Source organism: Pangasianodon hypophthalmus, chromosome 21, assembly GCF_027358585.1.
Source record: "Pangasianodon hypophthalmus isolate fPanHyp1 chromosome 21, fPanHyp1.pri, whole genome shotgun sequence".
Taxonomy (NCBI): Eukaryota; Metazoa; Chordata; class Actinopteri; order Siluriformes; family Pangasiidae; genus Pangasianodon; species Pangasianodon hypophthalmus.
In genome coordinates, this window is record NC_069730.1 from 1,508,119 (window position 1) to 1,525,817 (window position 17,699).

A 17,699-nucleotide genomic window follows, 5' to 3' on the forward strand; every position below is an offset into this window, starting at 1 on the left:
ATGTTTTATTCCTCTTATACCACAGCATTTTTCCAACTATTACAGTTTTCTTATTAACTGAAGGAGGATGTCATAGTTTTAATCCATTTATATACCCTATATATACTATATCCATATTTTATCCATTTATAGCTACATTTAATGCTGTGGAGCGAAAATATGCAGATTGTTAACGAGAAACTGCAAAATGTAAACTCCTCTGTCCTGAAGATGACTGTTACAAAGCGTTGACATTGGAGACTCCTTCTGCCTCCAGTTAGCTGAATGTTAATTTAAAGTTTGCTTACAGAAAGTCTGACCATATCAATGATTACGTGTTTTTCTTTGGTAAATAACAAGACATTTTTTAAAATCCATGTATGTGGAGCAACTACTCCACAGTCCCTGTGAATGAACTGGGGTTGATAAAGAATATTTACTATTTACCATACTATTTGGCCATTTTTATTTCTTGTCATCATGAAACTGAACTCACTAAATGTTTTCTTAATTGCATCAAGGGTGTGCAAACTGTATTTTTGTCCATCATGCAACCCCACCTAGGCCACCTGGGAATAATAGCTGTCCTTTCAGAGTAAAGTTTAAAGCCTCTCATGGAAACATGGGGTGAGAGATAAAGCTCCCCTAGGGTTAGCAATGTTCACTCAAATATGAAAAACAGGGCCTCCAATTTATGATGGCTCTATATGTTGTGGATTGAACCTTTAAAGAGCTACAGTAAAATTCTACTTGTAAAGTCCTCAAGAATTTGTTTCTATTCCTTGTTCTGTTGTAGGCGTCAATGGAACTGAGGAGAAGCTTTCACTTGTATGTCACAGCCTATCTGAAGTGTCAGACTGTCTGAGATCTGAACCTCAGGACCTTTCTCACCTGAAGGTACCACTAGACCTAGTGTCTAGGGTCTAGGTACCATCCCTACTAATACCCAGATGAGTTCAATCACCCCACCCCAGATTTCTTTACATTAGTAACCGAAACCCTAGTCAGGCAAACAGTTTGAGGTTAGTACTTTTCTGAAATATTCATATTCTCCACAGCATATTGGGATACCTTGCTAAATAGTAAAATCTCTAGACTTTTGTGATCATAGTAGCTCTTACCTTTCCGACATACTGCGGCTCTGGTCCAATGTGCTCCTCCAAAACGTAGAACTGATTCCACACCCAACCCCTCTTGGGCCGGTGATGGGGGTCCTTCCCTCCCTCAGGGAGTTTAGTCCGATTTTGTGTGTGTGCATTTAGGACAGAGCCCACAGAAAGTCTGGTTCGGTTGTGAGTGTGTGTGTTTAGGACTGGGGCCACAGGAAGTCTGGTTCGGTTGTGAGTGTGTGTGTTTTGGACTGGGCTCACGGGAAGTCTGGTTCGGTTGTGAGAGAGTGTGTTTAAGCCCAGGCCTGCCGTAGATGGGCTGCCGAGGCTCCTCTGGAGCGCGAAGAGGCCCAGCAGCAGAGAGCTCAAACAGGCTCTCATGTTAAAGAGAGGCCTGTGGACGGAGATCAGGCCCAGCCACCCAGCTCAGCGCACCACATGCCCATCTTTATGCTTTAAACCCATCCTCGTGCTTTAAACCCAGACACCCGCAGAAAGCCGACAAGCCGTATTCACATCCTGGAGAGGTGGCTGGGGGCTGTGGAGGTCACAGCTCGTTGAAGAGAGGAATTCCACCGAGGAATCACCACAGGCTCATCATCAAACATCTGTGGGAAGAGAGGATGAGTTAACTGGTTGTGCTTTTGGCAAACTGAAACAGAGATGAATGGACAGTTCCGATGATGGAATGATAGTATGACGGGATGGTTTTCTGGTAAATCATATTTAGATAGTGGTTCAGATTCTCACACACTTCACACCCATTTCTTAAAACAGATAAAGTAACAGATAAGATTACGAAGATTAACGTAATTACCAAGAAGGCCAAGGGAAAAGGTCGATTACTGGGAATACGCAGGTTAGACGATAGGATAGTGAGCAAGCCAGAAGAGGAAGATCAAAGAGTGCTGAGGAGTTGGGAGAAAAGAAGAAGGTGAGAAAGTCAGTAAGGATCAAGATAATTAAGACACATACAAAGGAGAAGAAGGATTTTTAATTGAATTTGCTCATTCTTTGGAGAGGTTTGATATGTTCTCGGGATCGGGTGTTGGGAAGAAGGGGTATGAATTTGCATAATAATTGATTGGGACTGGATAACAGCAACTGATCATACAGTAATGTAAGCTATTTTTATATTACAGACTTGCCCTTAGCAATCTGCAGCTGTTTTGAGAATCAGCTCAGATGCTGCTCCATTTATTGCGTTTCAGTCTACTACAACAGAACTAAAAAAACACTTCAAGGAATGTCCCTGCCATCCAAAGACACCTCTAAACAACAGTGTCAGGAGGTATCCATGCTGATTTTTTTTTTTTTTAGCCATGATGAGCAGTTGGGTAGACTCTGTCTGAATAGTCTGAATCCTTTTAACCAAGACCCACAATAATCTGCTGCTGGTTAGCCACCCAGCAAAACACCTAATGCATTTTTGATGGAACAGCTGCTCTGCCATAATAGCAGGGATTGTATTTGCCAGGCCAAGGCTCCGTTGTACAGCATAGCAGTGGGGCGTGAATTTTCAGGACTAATAGAAATATAGTGCGCAACCTTATAAATTTTTGTGGACAAGCTGTAAATCCATAACCTACATAGTGCACCTATAGAAAGTACAGACCATCATTTCATAGATTATACAGTGATGGAGTGCACTACAGAGTGTGTAGACATTGTTAATTAATATCCTACATAGTGCTTATGACCTGAATCTAAAATAGGTCCTTATTGCATGTCTAGAATTGGGCACTACATAGGATGACAATGCCATACTTTCAAACATAATGTAATTAATGTCAAAGTCATGTAAATAAAACCGATGGTGAGGAAAGGACTGTTTATAGCTGCTATAACGTAAGTGAGAACAGGAACCTACTTGGTTCGTGAATGTTCTATAGCAATAAATGTAACTATAAATGGATAGAAAGTATAACATGTACTGCTGAGGTATACAAAAAATAAAACAAATCAAAAACACAATCAACTTCAGGGTGGTAACAGTAACCACACACCTCACTGTTGATTATTTTCCTCTAGGAGTATGACGCCTCTGAGTATTGAAACCTCTTCAAGGTCCAGTACAATATCATTTATCTACATTTCCCAATGCAGTACATTTCAAATGACCTGAAGAATTGTCATAATTCTAGATGTTTTCCTAAGAAAATCTCTCGTAATCTCCTCCACAGTTCCATCATCATCACTCCACAACCCTGTATCTATTGAAGACATCTTGCTTGAGCAGCAGGATAGCGCCTTCCCTTTCCCATCTCAAGTTATATTTCAAGAGTTCATATTCAAAGAAATGTTGAAGCGAAATCCCAAGTGATCTCATATCCTCAATATGAGAGGAATTTTGCCCTGCGTATCACGAGCTGACAGCTGAACGTTCTCTGTGTTGTGACAAAGATCTAAGCACAACACGTGAAAGCAATTGTAATCTCTCAGGAATAGTAAGATGTCTGTTTTCTGGCAGTGTTTTCGCGAATAAGATAACCTGTCAGAAGACAAGCTCGGTAGATAAAAAACCTTTTATGAAGAGGTCTTTCAGCCTACGCTATAATGAACATGAAGGGAACCTCAACTTTCATTCTTTCATTATTTAACATTCTCAGATGTACGAGACCAAGACTGGGAGGTCTTTATTCTCATGCTCGTTCGTATGGAAAATGTTTTTACCTAAAAATTTACAAGTGAAATTTATGACAGCAAATCCAAGCCTTTGACAGCCTCTGTCAGAAAAACTAGCAACCTTCTACTAGGTTCTCACAGAACCAGCAGCAGCAGGTGACCATAGATTTTGATGAAGCAGGACAACATTAATAACAACATAGCCTCATTACATAACATGATTAATGATATTAGCTCTTTGGGAAACAGACCTGCCTATTATGGGTTTATTCTAAAAAGTCACAAGATAGCCTTTAGCTTGAGTCAAGTGTGATAGCTTCTCAACTTGATTTAGTTATACGGAAACCATGTTACGGAGCATGAGGCAGAGTCATTCCTGCCCCAACGGGCCTCTATTAGTACTTACTGCAGTTCCTGTGTTTGTTATATGCAGCTAAATGAGGCAGTGAGCACGCTGCAATACTATTGCGCAACATCTAGAAAGGCGAGCAAATCACCGAAACATCAGCTTATATCTGTCAAAGAGCACTTTTTAAATCTTTGGTCACTCAAAAAACATAATTAGTATTTCAACAGAATTTAAAACGTATAGAATGAATGAGGACTTTATGAAGATAACCATTTGTTGAATGGCTGATATACATGGTAGGGTTCCTATGGACAAGCTGCCCCTACTCAGAAACTTAACCAATGAGAAACAACATTGTTTCTTCTTGAGAACAGTAATCAGCAACCCAGAAATGTCAGGCGCTGTGAGCTCAGCCCTTAGAATCACACTAATCAGCGGCCGAGAGATGTATGGACATAGTGCGCTTAGCTGGCTTGATGACCCATAAAATGAAGAGCTCTACAACACAAAGCAATAATCAGGCCACTAAGTACATTCTTCACCACATTCTGGTAAGTTCCAGAGGAATCAGTGATGTGGCAATCAGCCATCGGCGTCAAAACCTCTAAATGGCAAATCATTGCATCCTCATTTTCATTCATTGACTATTTTCAGGAAACACCATTATCATAAAGAACTGCAAATGAACAGCACTGAGGCCATCAGGACGAGCGGTGCAGAACGCCAAATCGCCATTTACAGTAATTTCTGATTGGAGCATTGGGTCCTGAATTTGTGTCAGTGACACACATATTTCAGACCTTTCCTTCACCACATTACGGAGAAGCAAATCTCAGTGCCTAAGAGCGCTTTCACACCTGTTAATTCATTTCCCGCGTCTGAATCAGACTGATATGGATCCTTTTGATTCATTCATTTGATTCAATGCAGACAATCAAATGAACCAGAAAAGGGCATCTAGGGCTGAACACTAGACTAAAATATTTTGTGTACCGCATCCAGTGTTTATTTTCATTTTTTGTTTGTTTCGTTGGTCCAAATGACATTTCTACAGCGCAAATAACATTTCTACAGCTCTGTCTTTTGGCATAGATTAGCAGACTGCTACCCAAAACACACAGGCTGCTTGATTCACTTGAAGGTGAGTCGATTCAGAGTCAAATCGCTTGCTCACTAGAGTTCACCTGGAAGTAGAACGAGACCATCTCACCTGAATAAAGAACCACACAGAGTGGAAGAACTCACCAGGGTTCTACTCAAACAGATGCTTGTATGTGTGAAATTCACATCTGTGTATGTGAAAGCAGCCTAATGAAGACACCTCTTACAGCGTGAAGCTTCAATGACATCCTTCAGGAACATAGACAAGCTAACTCGTACAGTATGTGAACTATCACCACCCTAGTCAGTAAAAAAGGAGTGATAGCTTGATATTATTATATCACAATAAGGATATCATATCATCATATTGTCCACCTCTAATTGTAATAGTCAGATTATCAAAATGTATTTTTTTCTCGCTTTAAAAAAAATCATCCATTTCATAGGATAACTCATTCCCTGAGCTGCTCGCTTGTTGTCCTCTGTTTCCTCCATGAGCATTTTTTTGTGTTCAGTGCTGAATGCCACCGATGTCTGCTCTCCGTAATGGTGTGTTTCCATAATCACTCATTGTTCCATCCAAGGACATGTTTGCTGTTTCTCGTTAAGATGTCTGCTTGTGGTCCATTCTCTCTCTCTCTCCTTCTCCCTCTCCCTCTCTCATTCCTGTCTTTGCCCCTCATTCTTTTTGTAATGAGAAACCTGTTGAATTTGGCAGCTTTGAGGACAGACACAAGGACGAAAACCTGTGAGATCTTTTCTCTCAGCACCAGACGCTTTGTGCTGTGTGTCCGCTTCTAGCTTTACTCATTACTGAGCCAATGTTGTATATAAGCTGCTGAAATTCTTTCCTGCAACATTCATCTGTAAATGTAGCGGTAAATAGGAATTGTTTTATAAACAGTGTAAATATAAATGTTAATTTTAAATATATTAAATATTTAAATACCTTAAACATGGCTGCTTATAGACTCAGCACTGGCATAAACAACTCTAAAGTGCGCTCAAAACCATCATTTTTAATTTTTTAAAATCCTCTTAAAAGCCCTTACAGTCGTAAATATTGTATATATTTGTGTTTGGGTCAAATTTGTTAAGAAAAAAAGTACATTACTATTAATATGGAGAATGTCAGCCCTATTTGGACGGGATAACTTTTTTGTTTTTCTTAATTTTACATGTTAGCAGTTAAATAGAGAATGTTATCTGACCATTTACAATGATATTTCTTCACCAGCATCTTGTGTTAGATTAATTATAATTATTATTATAAAGACAGCGACACAGCTGCTCACGCATTGAAGTGTTTTATTCCTCTTATACCACAGCAGTTTCCCAACAATTACAGTTTCTTATCTGTTGAAGAATGACGCATCTTACTGTATATCTGTTTATAGTTACATGTATTGCTGTGGAACATCCATGAAACAAGTTAGTTCCTGTTCTCACTTACGTTACAGCAGCTATAAACAGTCGTCTCCTCACCAGTCTCTCTTTTCTCTCTCCCTCTCTCTCTCTTGAAGTTAATAAGAAAAAAAAACGCAGCTTATTGCTCATGTTACAGAGAAACCAGAATAAAAGCATAAACTCAAGTTACAGCTTTACAGCTGTTACCAAGTGCTGACACTGGAGACTCCTTCCATAAATGTTAAATAAACCTCTCCTTACACAAAACTTCACTAATCAATGACTGCACATCATGTTTTTAAATTTGTTTATGTGAACTGTTCACCGTACTTATCTGAAATGAGAACATATTAAAACAAGCTGCTCTTATAGAAAATGAATCAACACCTTCTGACCAATCAGAATCCTGTAGTATTCAGCCATTCTTACAAGATGGTCATGGATGTTTTTTTTTAATATTTAAAGGGTAAAACAGCATAATTTAGTTGCTCCGTCAAAATTATTGACTGCGGTCTATCTGTTGCGCTACATAAAGTATTGGCACCCCTCTGCCTTGTTCTCAACACTCCTGTAGATGATCCACTTGTACCAGCACCACATGACTGTAACACTAGCATGCCAGTGTCACTGCGGTACTGAGAATAAACCGTCACTCAAATGATATATCTGCTGAATGGTGCTCCTACGGTGGTTTCTTTTCACTGATGGATGGAGTAAAGGGGTGCCAATATATTATCTATCCATATTATTGCCCTGGAAATTATAAAGGAAATAACGTAACTCTGGCTTCCAACCACCAATCACTACTCATACACATTTTATAACTCAGGCATCATTCACAGCTGAATTGACCAATGGCACACTGAGTAATGTCAGTTGTGTTACATTTGTGTTACAGATGACACTAAACTGTTGTACATGAAACCCACAACTTACAGCAAGGTGAAGAGAGGACACATTCTCAAATAACCTTCCTAAGTAATTTGTCTCAAGAAGTCAGACATGTGTACTAAATATCCAGTGCACACTTAGCGCTCATGTTCTCCCTCTAGGCTACGACAACAGTCTGACAGCAAGTTCTCTAACAGAACACGTGTCTGAGATCTCCAGACCTCTCCAGAATAAACAATTTATGAGCTCAATCCCAGACAAGGCCTTGATTTACGCAACAGTCTGGTCTGCAACATAAAAACAGCGTGGGAGTGTAGTCTCACTGACACTTTTTAATTAGCAAACAATGATTTCATTAAAAATGGAACAGAATTGATTAAACAAATGGATAAAGAAAGAAAACTGAAAAGACCTTGAGAATGGGCAAGGCTGAGATGATAAACAAAACAATGCAAGTTAAAAAGATAGGAAGCTAATTAAAGTTAACAAAGTAAAAGAGCCAAGTGGAGCACTGAAAACTTCTCCAAGTAATAATGACCAGAAATATTCCAAATAAAAATAAACCACGAAAGGATTAAAGTCTGAGTGCAGACCCACACTTACTGCTTCCTGGAGTGGACCAGAACATAAAGTTTTAGCCATAAACTACATTTTCACAAGTAGGGCTGGGAGATATAATATCAATGTCGTGACAGATTATGTCACTTTTCCTAGATATTGTGTGTATTGTGTTATTTTTATTATTATTTTTAATTAGCAATTACACACTCTGGAAGCAGCTGATTTTATGTTAAAACTGGCTGTAAAATGTAAATATATGAATCATTCATAATGTGTATCGTGATATTATTTTGGTTCTATCGCCCAGCTTTAGTCAGAGTTAAGGTTAGATCTGTTTTGTTGCAGTTTATCCCAAATACTGTGAAAACCATTAATGGGGTTTTTAATGTTTTACAGTAAATGTAACTATAAACAGATAAAAAGTACAATGTGTCATTTTTAATAAATAAAAATTGTAATCATTGGCAAATTACTGTGGCATAAGAAGAAATAAAACACTTTGGAACATGCTTTTATAGGCAAATAATCAACTTTGCGGTGCTAACAACTTACACTCTGCTGCAAATTAACACTCGATTTCACAGCAGCTGTTTGCGCTGTTAGTGATAAGTTCCTCCCAGATGCTGCGTTTCTCGTCTAGTCTGAGGGTATGTAATCAATAGATTTCTTAAGCGAAGGCGTCCGATCATTCGTTATCCGCTTCCTGGACTCAGATTGGTGAAGACAGCTGCCAGGGTGTATATATTTCAGAGCTCGCAGTCGTGATATGCCAAACAAGATGCATTGCTTAATTACGACTCTATCTGAGGGCAAGCATTTGGCAAATAGTCGGATATGCTTCAGCTGTTCACGACAACCAGATGTTTACGCTCAGTCATAAGCGAGTGCCGGTATTAAACCTTCTGCACTGTAAAGAATTACAATTCTCTACAATCAAATACTGTGTTCAAACCCGTATAATACGTTAAAAGTGTTTTACAGCTTGCTGTGTGGAATTCTGGGAAAAGTTTTACAGAACAGTCGGATTATACTGTATCAGAGGTCCTTACTGTGTTTAATAACACAGTAACACTTAAAGTATTATTAACTTCACTGACAAACTAGCAGCTAAAAGCAGTTACTTGAAGTGTAAAGCTAGGAAATGCTAGGTGATGTTAGCAATTGTAACCAGAGTACAAGCTGAGATATGTGTTGGGGCGGAACTACATCTTAAGGAGTCTGCGGTAATTACCAAAAATAAATTAAAAGTTACAGCTTTACCTCTGGCTGTTACAAAGCACTGACACTGGAGACTCCTTCCTTCTGTAAATGTTAAATAAACATCTCCCTACAGAAGACTTCACCAGAGCAATGCACATTTTTTAAATCTGTACAGGTTCCTGTGAATGAGCTGTTACTATAGAAACCATAATGTATTAAAATCAACACCTTGTGACCAATCAGAATCCAGAATTCATCAGCACTGGTTTATAATTCTGTGTTCATAAGGAATAGTTCATTTCCATAAAACTGGACGAAGTAGAAGACTGCTCCCAGTGCAGGTTTTTTCAGGAATGGAAATTACATGTTGAACATTATTAACCTTTAGACAAGGGTTAATGCAGAACAGTTGAACCGATTCACTAATGCGATGAACTCAAACAATTAAAGTTGAATACATGAATGACCCTGAGACCAACATCTCCACCGCAAACAGCCCTTTGTTAAAAAGTCAATAAATCATTCTCCATTAGGGAGATTCCTCATTTTTATAGTCAGCATTTCAATTCGCAGTTATTTGTCTGGCAGATGATTTTATCCAGATGGAGGCAGAATCCAAGCCCAGAAGCCCAGAACTGAGCAGTCGAGGGTTAAGGATCTGGCTCAAGGGGCTGAGATCGGATCTGAGGGATTTGTTCTCACAACCTTTCAGTCACTGGTGCAGAATCGGAGCCACTGCAGTTCATACGAGTGTCTGGAGGTCGTGTAAACACATCTGCAGTCCTGACTGAGCTCAGAGTGTCACAGCAGTACTCAAAGAGAACATAAATCTAAACCAGGAGGGGTCTCTAAGGACTGCTTAGAGGAACATAACTCTAAAGAAACTTCATTAGGGTACTAATTAGACCTTAAACAGGAGTGGCGATTTCAGGGTTTAACATTTACATTGATCCAGGAACCTGTATGAACCTTGTATATTGACGTATAGATGATGCACCATTGTGCTGCTGAATTCTGGATTCTGACTGATCAGAAGGTGTTGATTAATTTTCTATCACAGCACACTGAATTCATAGTACCATTACTCCACATAAAAGAAATAAAACCGTGTGTAATTTTTATGAATTATTTTTTGAAGGTTTCTGTAAGGAGATGTTTATGTAAATGTCAGCGCTTTGTCACAGTCACAGGCAAAGCTGCTGTAACTTTCAGCTTTCTGACATCTTCAGGACAGGGGAGTTTTACGCTTTGTGGTTTCTCAGTAACATGACAAGCTGTGATTTTTTTGTCTTATTAAATTCCAGAGAGAGAAAATAATAGAGCAGAGCTGATACTTTCTAAACAGACCTGCATGCGTCACTACATGCAAATGATCTGCGGTGTGCACACGCTTGCTGAGTTACAGGTGACTGGCATTCAGCAACATACACACACAAGTACAAAGAACATCAGCGTTTCTGAAACTTTTGTAAATCCGGTGAAAATTTTTAATTCAGTTTGGTTTACGAAAGGATATAAACGAGGCCCGTTTTATGGAAACCATGTTCTCAAAAATATCTTCATCTTAAAGCCCTATTTGGACTGGATTCGTTTTCCATGTGGATGTGTGTGATGTAATGATTTCCGGAGCATCTCTTGGACTTTAGTTCTGTTCAAATCCACCATTTTTTTGTAAATAATACAAAATATTATGCCATGTTTGACTTTCTGCAAAACAACAGCAGATTTTTGCCGCCTCAGTCCAGGAAGCGTTTGCTCTTTACTCATTTCTTATCATCTCTCGCCAGAAACAAAAGTTTAAAATGCAGAAGGATAAAATACACACGACGTTTAAAAGGAGAAGTGTGTCTGAGAAGCAATGCTAGGAAAGTCGTTGTGTTCCTAGCACAAGTACAGTCTACAGACATATGGTCATGTGACCTACTACTGATTTAGTGCAACTTGTGTGGCCACGCCCCCTACAACCAGCACTTCTAATAAAGGATAAAACAATCAGTTTGTATTAATACAAACATGAGGACATGGTGAAGACACGCCCATCTCTGTTATTTATACCGAGATCGTTTATCAAGAATGATTACTACAGACGCAACATCACAGGCAACATACATCCAGAAAACGAATCCCGCTGAAAGACGAATTATTGGGTTTGAAAAGATTTGATCTTTTTGTTTTCTTTGTCTTCTTTTTTTGTTATGTACAATATGTGCAAAGAAACTTTTATATAAATATTTTGTAATAAATATTATTACCACTGGGTTGTGTGTGTGTGTTTGTGTTTGTGTGTGTGTGTGTGTGTGATATCGCGAAACCGTGATATTTTTAGACTAGTTTGTCATACCGTGAAAATGTTTAACAGCAACACCGATAACTCTGATCCTGTCAGCTTAATGCATCACTAGTGTGTATTATTAGGGAGTGTTGTTTGCTCTGAAAAAATCTCTCTCTCTCTCTCTCTCTCTCTCTCTCACACACACACACACACACACACACACACACAGAGCACGAGCTCTCTTTAAATGCTCTACACTTTCAGTATTGTCAATCATGTGACACCTTTCATGTCAGCAGTTCATGCAGCTATTTTTTGGACAAGTGCAGAAGCTCACAATCTGCTCGTGCACTTCTCAGCTCCCAGCCCGCGTGCCTCCTCCCCCCCTTTTCTTTTCTTTTCTTTTTTTTTTTTTCTTTCTGTAAACCGTGAAGTCGATGGCTCATTTTACAGCATTAAAGCATTAGCTATATCACCGAGATGGACTTCAGAGAGGCTCTTAGGTGCTGTTTTGGCACCTTGACATAACCGCAGCTTGGAAGCACTAAACCTTAAGACTGGAAAAAAACAACACCCGCGCGTGCAATCAAACAAGACGGCGGAAAAATCAATGCATCACACCCAGACGGTATCTGCTCATCACATTAACTTCACTTCCGCTTGAAAAAAAAAACATTACAGACACATCAGACACCTGAGAGACATCTACACACCCCGCAGTGCCTGCTCTCCATCCTCTCCATCCTCTCCATCCTCAACATGCGGTGATTTCAACACCGCGTGCGCCTCGCGCACACTTTAAAGGAATGCAACCCACATATAAAACATTAATATATACATTAAAAAAAGAAAAGAAAAAAAGTCATCTGCTTCTCATCTCATCTCACAACCCAGGGAGTTCATCTTCATGGTGTCTCAAAGCAGCTGGACACCAAAAGCACAGATTTTTTACATGATTTTTTTTATTCTTAGCGCGCGCCGTCTTGCAGAACCCGATTCCAGGGAAAGTGCGGGATCATCATCATCATCATCATCATCAGTATGCACGCGCATCTTCCCTCATTCCCTGCGTATTTATTTCTCTACAGCATCACACACTCTATCTACACACACAGACACGAGCGCGCGCCACCGGAACAGCAACCCTGGGAGCTTTCAGCACGCGCGCGCGCGCGCAAGCAGAAAAGAAAGAATTTTCTTACCTTGCGCTTCTGTCTTTACATCTGCAAAGGTGTGTGACCGGGTTACCTCCACATCTTAGATGTGTGTGTGTGTGTGTGTGTGTGTTAGTTTGCTCACAGTCCACTCCACTCTCGCTCCCAGATCTGCCAACCAGCCGCAGCTCAGCAGAGGAGATCTGATTGGCCGGGTGCGCGCGCGCGTGCACGCATGCACAAGTACCAATCTCTCTCTCTCTCTCTCTCTCTCACACACACACACAAACACACACACACTTTCATACGTACATGCGCACAAGTCAGCGTCTCTCTCTCTCTTTCTCTCTCTCTCTTTCTCTCTCTCTCTCTCACACACACACACACACTTTCTACCTCTTTCATCACTCTCTCTACATTCCTCAGCCTCTGTCTTTTGCCCTCATCCATCTCTCTCACTCAACATTTCTTGCCCTCTCCTTTATTTCATTCTCACTTTCTCTCCATCTTTCTCTCTCTGTTTCTCCATTCCTTAGTCAACCTTTCTCTGCCTCTTTCATCTCTCTCTCTGTCTCTCTCTCTCTCTCTCACTCACACACCTCTCTTTATCTTTTCATGCCTTTCCCGCTTAACGTTTCTTACCCTCTTCTCTCGTTCATTCTCACTTTTTCTCTCAGTTTCTCACTCTTTCTCTCTCCATTCCTCAACCTCTTTCAGCCTTTTCATCCTTCTCTTTTAGTCATCCTTTCTTCACTTTTTTGATCAGTTTCTCTCCATCCTTCTCTCTCTCTCTCTCTCTTATTCTTTACATTTCTCAGGCAACCTCTTTCATCTCTCTGTCATTTTCTCTTTCATACCATTTCCTTTTCTAGGTTTCTTTTTCTGCCTTTGACTCCTATCTCCTCTCTCTTTCATTTCTCTCAACATTTCTCAGTCAAACTCACTCTACCTTTTATTTTTCTCTATTCATCTTTCTTTTTCAGTCAAGCTTTCTCTACCTCATTCATCACTCTCTCTCTGTGTCCATTTCTGGACCTTTCTTTATGTTTTCATGCCTTTCTTTCTCTCTCTCTCTCTCTCTCTCTCTCTCTCTCTCTCTCTCTCACCAACATTTTTTACTCTCCTCCCTCTTTTTCCATTTTGTGGTCAACCTCGCTCTACCTTTTCATCACTCTCTTTCTGTGCATGTCTCACTTTTTCTACCTCTTTCATCCCTCTCTCTTTGTTGGTTTCGCACCAGTTCTTTTTCACTATCCTTCTTTCTCAGTCAATCTTTCTCCATCTCTTTCATCACTCTCTCTGTCCATCCACATTACTCAACCTCTCTTTATCTTTTCATACCTCTCTCTCCCTCCACATTTCTTAGCCTCCTCTCTTTCTCTCTCTCTCTCTCTCCCCCTCAGTCATCATCTCTCTGCCTTTTAGATCACTTTCTCTCCTTCTCTCTTTCCCTGTCTTTTATTCTTATTTCTGCCTCTCTCTGGCTTTCTTTCTTACATTTTTTAAAGCCTTTTACTGTCTTTCTCTCTTACGCAACCTTTCGCTGTCTATCAAATCCAACAGCTCTTTCAGTTTTGTAAGGAATAAAACACTCTGTGCCATGCTGTTGTAGGAAAATCTACAGTGTTGGAGTGATGAAACGGAGTTGATTATTTTCCTACAACAGCACATCCTGAAGGGTTTTATTGCTTTATTGTGTTCAGTGATTTATATATCTATATATATGATTTTTATCTATTTGTAGTTACATTCCAGGAATAGATAATAAATTTATCACCACCTTCTGACCAATCAGAGTCCAGAATTCAACAGCACTTCACCAACTGCTCGTCTTTTCAGCAGGTGATTGCTGTCAATCTCAGTCATTATTTACTTTAAGGCTCCCTAATGAACAATATTGGTGTGGGAGTCTTGGACAAACCGAGCGTGAAATCACTCTTTCTTTCTTTCTTTCCTTCTTTCTTTCTTTCTTTCTTTCTTCATCCCTGTTAGCTCATACTGACAGGACAAAAACTCTCGGCGAAGAGCTCACGGGAGAAAACAGCGGTCTACGCATCAATGCTTCGAGCCACCCAGCCTTCATCCTCGTCTGCCAGCTCTATCCATCACTCCTCTCCATCTCTCCCTCCTTCCCTCTGCGCAGACCCATAATTTATCATTTCCGACTGTTTATTTATTTTTTCTTTTTTTCCATGGTCCTGCCTGCGTCCTGGCAGGTGGGCCTGAGGTGAGCTTATGTAAAATGAGGCTGCCTTGTGTGGAGAAAGCAAACTCCATCACGCCATCGTTCACTTCCCACAGCGTGATTCTCCGATGAATGGGACCTCCTACCGTTTGTAAAATGCGCTTCTTGCTGCACACTAAGCCTTATTGATTCGTAGCGACAGAGGGCTTCAGAGCGAACCCCGCTTTCACACTCGCGCTGTTGCATTTCCTGGTGATACCAGCAAAATATACTGCATTGTAACTCAAATGACATTACAGTAGGGGTGTAACACAATTACATCATGTGTATCTGCTCCTAAGATCCATATCCGTATCTGTATTTGGATTTAAACCTGAAGTGGGCGTGTTCTAAACTGGAAGGGTTTTTTTTTCTTTCTAAACTGGAAGAGGTTTGATTGACAGGAGAGAGAGAGTATGCCCCTCCCATCCAGACAGCACAGCAAACCTCACTCTCTTGACTCCTGGCCATGGATGGCTGTGGCATCATTGGGATTCAGACTCGTGATCTCTGAATCCCAATGATGGATGGGAGGGGCATACTCGCTCTCTCTCACCTGTCAATCATAGTGACACTAGCCAATCGAAGGCATCTGTGAGCTCATGTATGCGTAAGAGTGCGGATAGCATGTTACTCCGCGTTAAAGTGATGCAGCAGTTTGAAAAGATGCGCTTGTCCTGGATGGTAGCTGGTGTATGATAGGAGACCAATCAGTAAATTAGAGAGAAAAGTGGAAAAAAATGTAGGTATTCCTGTGAGCTTTATATCTTCATATATCGTGCTCATGAAAGTGAAAACCTCCAAATTGATGCCATGTGAAACTTTCTAAAGAAAAACCAAATATCACTCCTCCTTTTCATATCTGTAAGTCTATTTGTTTAGAACTCAGACAGAATATCGAATATCGCGTTACAAAATATTGGCAAGGCGAATTTGCTGCTCGTATCTTGTATTATGATATTTATGTTTATTACGAGCTCTACCTCTATTAAAATAACATGTTAATGAAAGGAGAAAATTACACATTATGTTATAAATCCTGATTACTTTTCTTACAATACAATGTAGTTATATTGCAGTGGTTCGATTTGTTGTCCTTACAAAATACATGTATTAAAATTTCATATTTTGTTTGTGCCAATAACGTCTCGTGAAGCCTATATCGGGATACGTCTCATATCGTGGCTTTAGTGTATCGACTGATTCCTGTTTAGAACATATGTTCATTCTGAATAATCTATTCATATTCAGTTCCATCTCTACACTATAGTTACGTCCTTCTGTTTACACAAAAAAAAGCAGATTGCTCTATTTTATAAAGAGAATTTCACGGCTCTCACGCTCTTGTGACTGAGTTCAGCGTCGGGCCAGAAGCGATAAAGAGGCGATAAAGTGCACACAGCAGAGGACCACTTGACCCTCTAAAGTCCCCGTAGTGCTGACACAGTGAAGTGTGTGTCAGGACATGACAGCTTCAGACAGCTAATCGAACGCGTGGGTTTAACCATTCGGGAAAAGCCTATAATCCCGCGCCTCATCATTTACTGATATGAAAAAAAATGACATGCTACAGGAGTAAGAGGAGGTGTGTGTGTTTGTTTGTGTGTGTGTGTGTGTGTGTGTGTGTGTGTGTGGGTGGGTGGGTGTGCAAGTGTTGTGAATACAAAACGGTAACTACAAAATAGTGATGAGTGATGATAAGTAAGGAATAAAACACTCTGTGTCATGCTGTTATAGAAAATTAATCAACAATGTGGTGGTGTGATGAAGCAGACTCACTCTTACCACTGTAAACTTCATTATTTTCCTATAACTGCAGTGTTTTATTCCATTTACACCCCAGAAATTTGTCAACATTTACAGGTTTTTCATATATTAAAAACAACATCTCATACTTTTTACCTCTGACTGTTACAAAGCACTGACACTGGAGACTCCTTCCAGAAATGTTAAATATACGTCTCCTCACCAAAAACTTCAGCATGTCAATGGTTACCCATGTTTTTCTTTGTTAATTATTGTTTAACTTAAACATCAATCTTTATTTTATTAAAAGTCAAAGCTAAGAACCACGTTTCTGAAAACTGATCACAAATGAAAAAAACAATAGGACATTTTTAAGGATCAACATTTTCTTTTAGAGGTGTCAATAGTTTTGCCACGTATGCCTTTAGGAGAAAATATTATTTAATAAGACATTTAATCATTAACTTAATTAAACTTCTGTGAGTCTGTAATATTTATACAATCAATTTCGCTCATTTTTGTGAAGGGGGCCAATATTTTTGGAGAATATATTCTGATGGTATTGTAAACTGTGATAAATGTTTTGCAAATGATCATGATATAATATACTTATATATGTAGAATATATTTGATTATTGTGACTGCCTAATGCACTGGGAGCCGTGATGTCTCTCTTCCTCTCCCTCTCTCTCTCTCTCCCACACACACACACACACACACACACACACACACACACACATTTAGATGGAGATCAGGTTGAATTTTGAAGGAAACACAGAATCACGCAGAGGCAGACGCAGAGTTTTCCATCTGTTAGGATAAAGAGGATGAGAGCTTGACTGATATTGAGCGATATAAAAAAAACGAATCATGGCTAAGGAAAAAAGCAGATTATGCACTTGAAGGAATCTCATTTCAAGCCCGGGTTCATGGTGTGCGAGTCTGTGTGGGGGGCAGACGATGGCCGTGCCAAGGGAGCTGATGAATGACCCGTGTAAACTGTTCCTGAACACTGAGACTCTCCAGCGTGGAGCCGGAACGACGTTTCCTTTCTTTCCGTTGCCAGTTTTCAGCTCTCTGC

General features: G+C 39.9%; 1 protein-coding gene across 2 annotated transcripts in view; it reads right to left on the reverse strand.

The window, feature by feature from the left end:
• The window catches only part of cdh18a (cadherin 18, type 2a), a 103,277-nt gene that overhangs the window by 43,288 nt on the left and 42,290 nt on the right, over window positions 1-17,699 (reverse strand). The window contains exons 1-2 of one of the 2 annotated variants that reach the window (XM_053227693.1): window positions 12,697-12,924; window positions 1,101-1,696 (exon numbers count right to left, since the gene is read on the reverse strand). In XM_053227693.1, the coding sequence (XP_053083668.1) occupies window positions 1,101-1,469 (369 nt within the window). In that variant the 5' untranslated portion in view covers window positions 1,470-1,696; window positions 12,697-12,924. Of the gene's footprint in view, window positions 1-1,100; window positions 1,697-12,696; window positions 12,925-17,699 lie in introns of those variants that run through there. The other variant, XM_053227694.1, reaches the window with a different exon arrangement.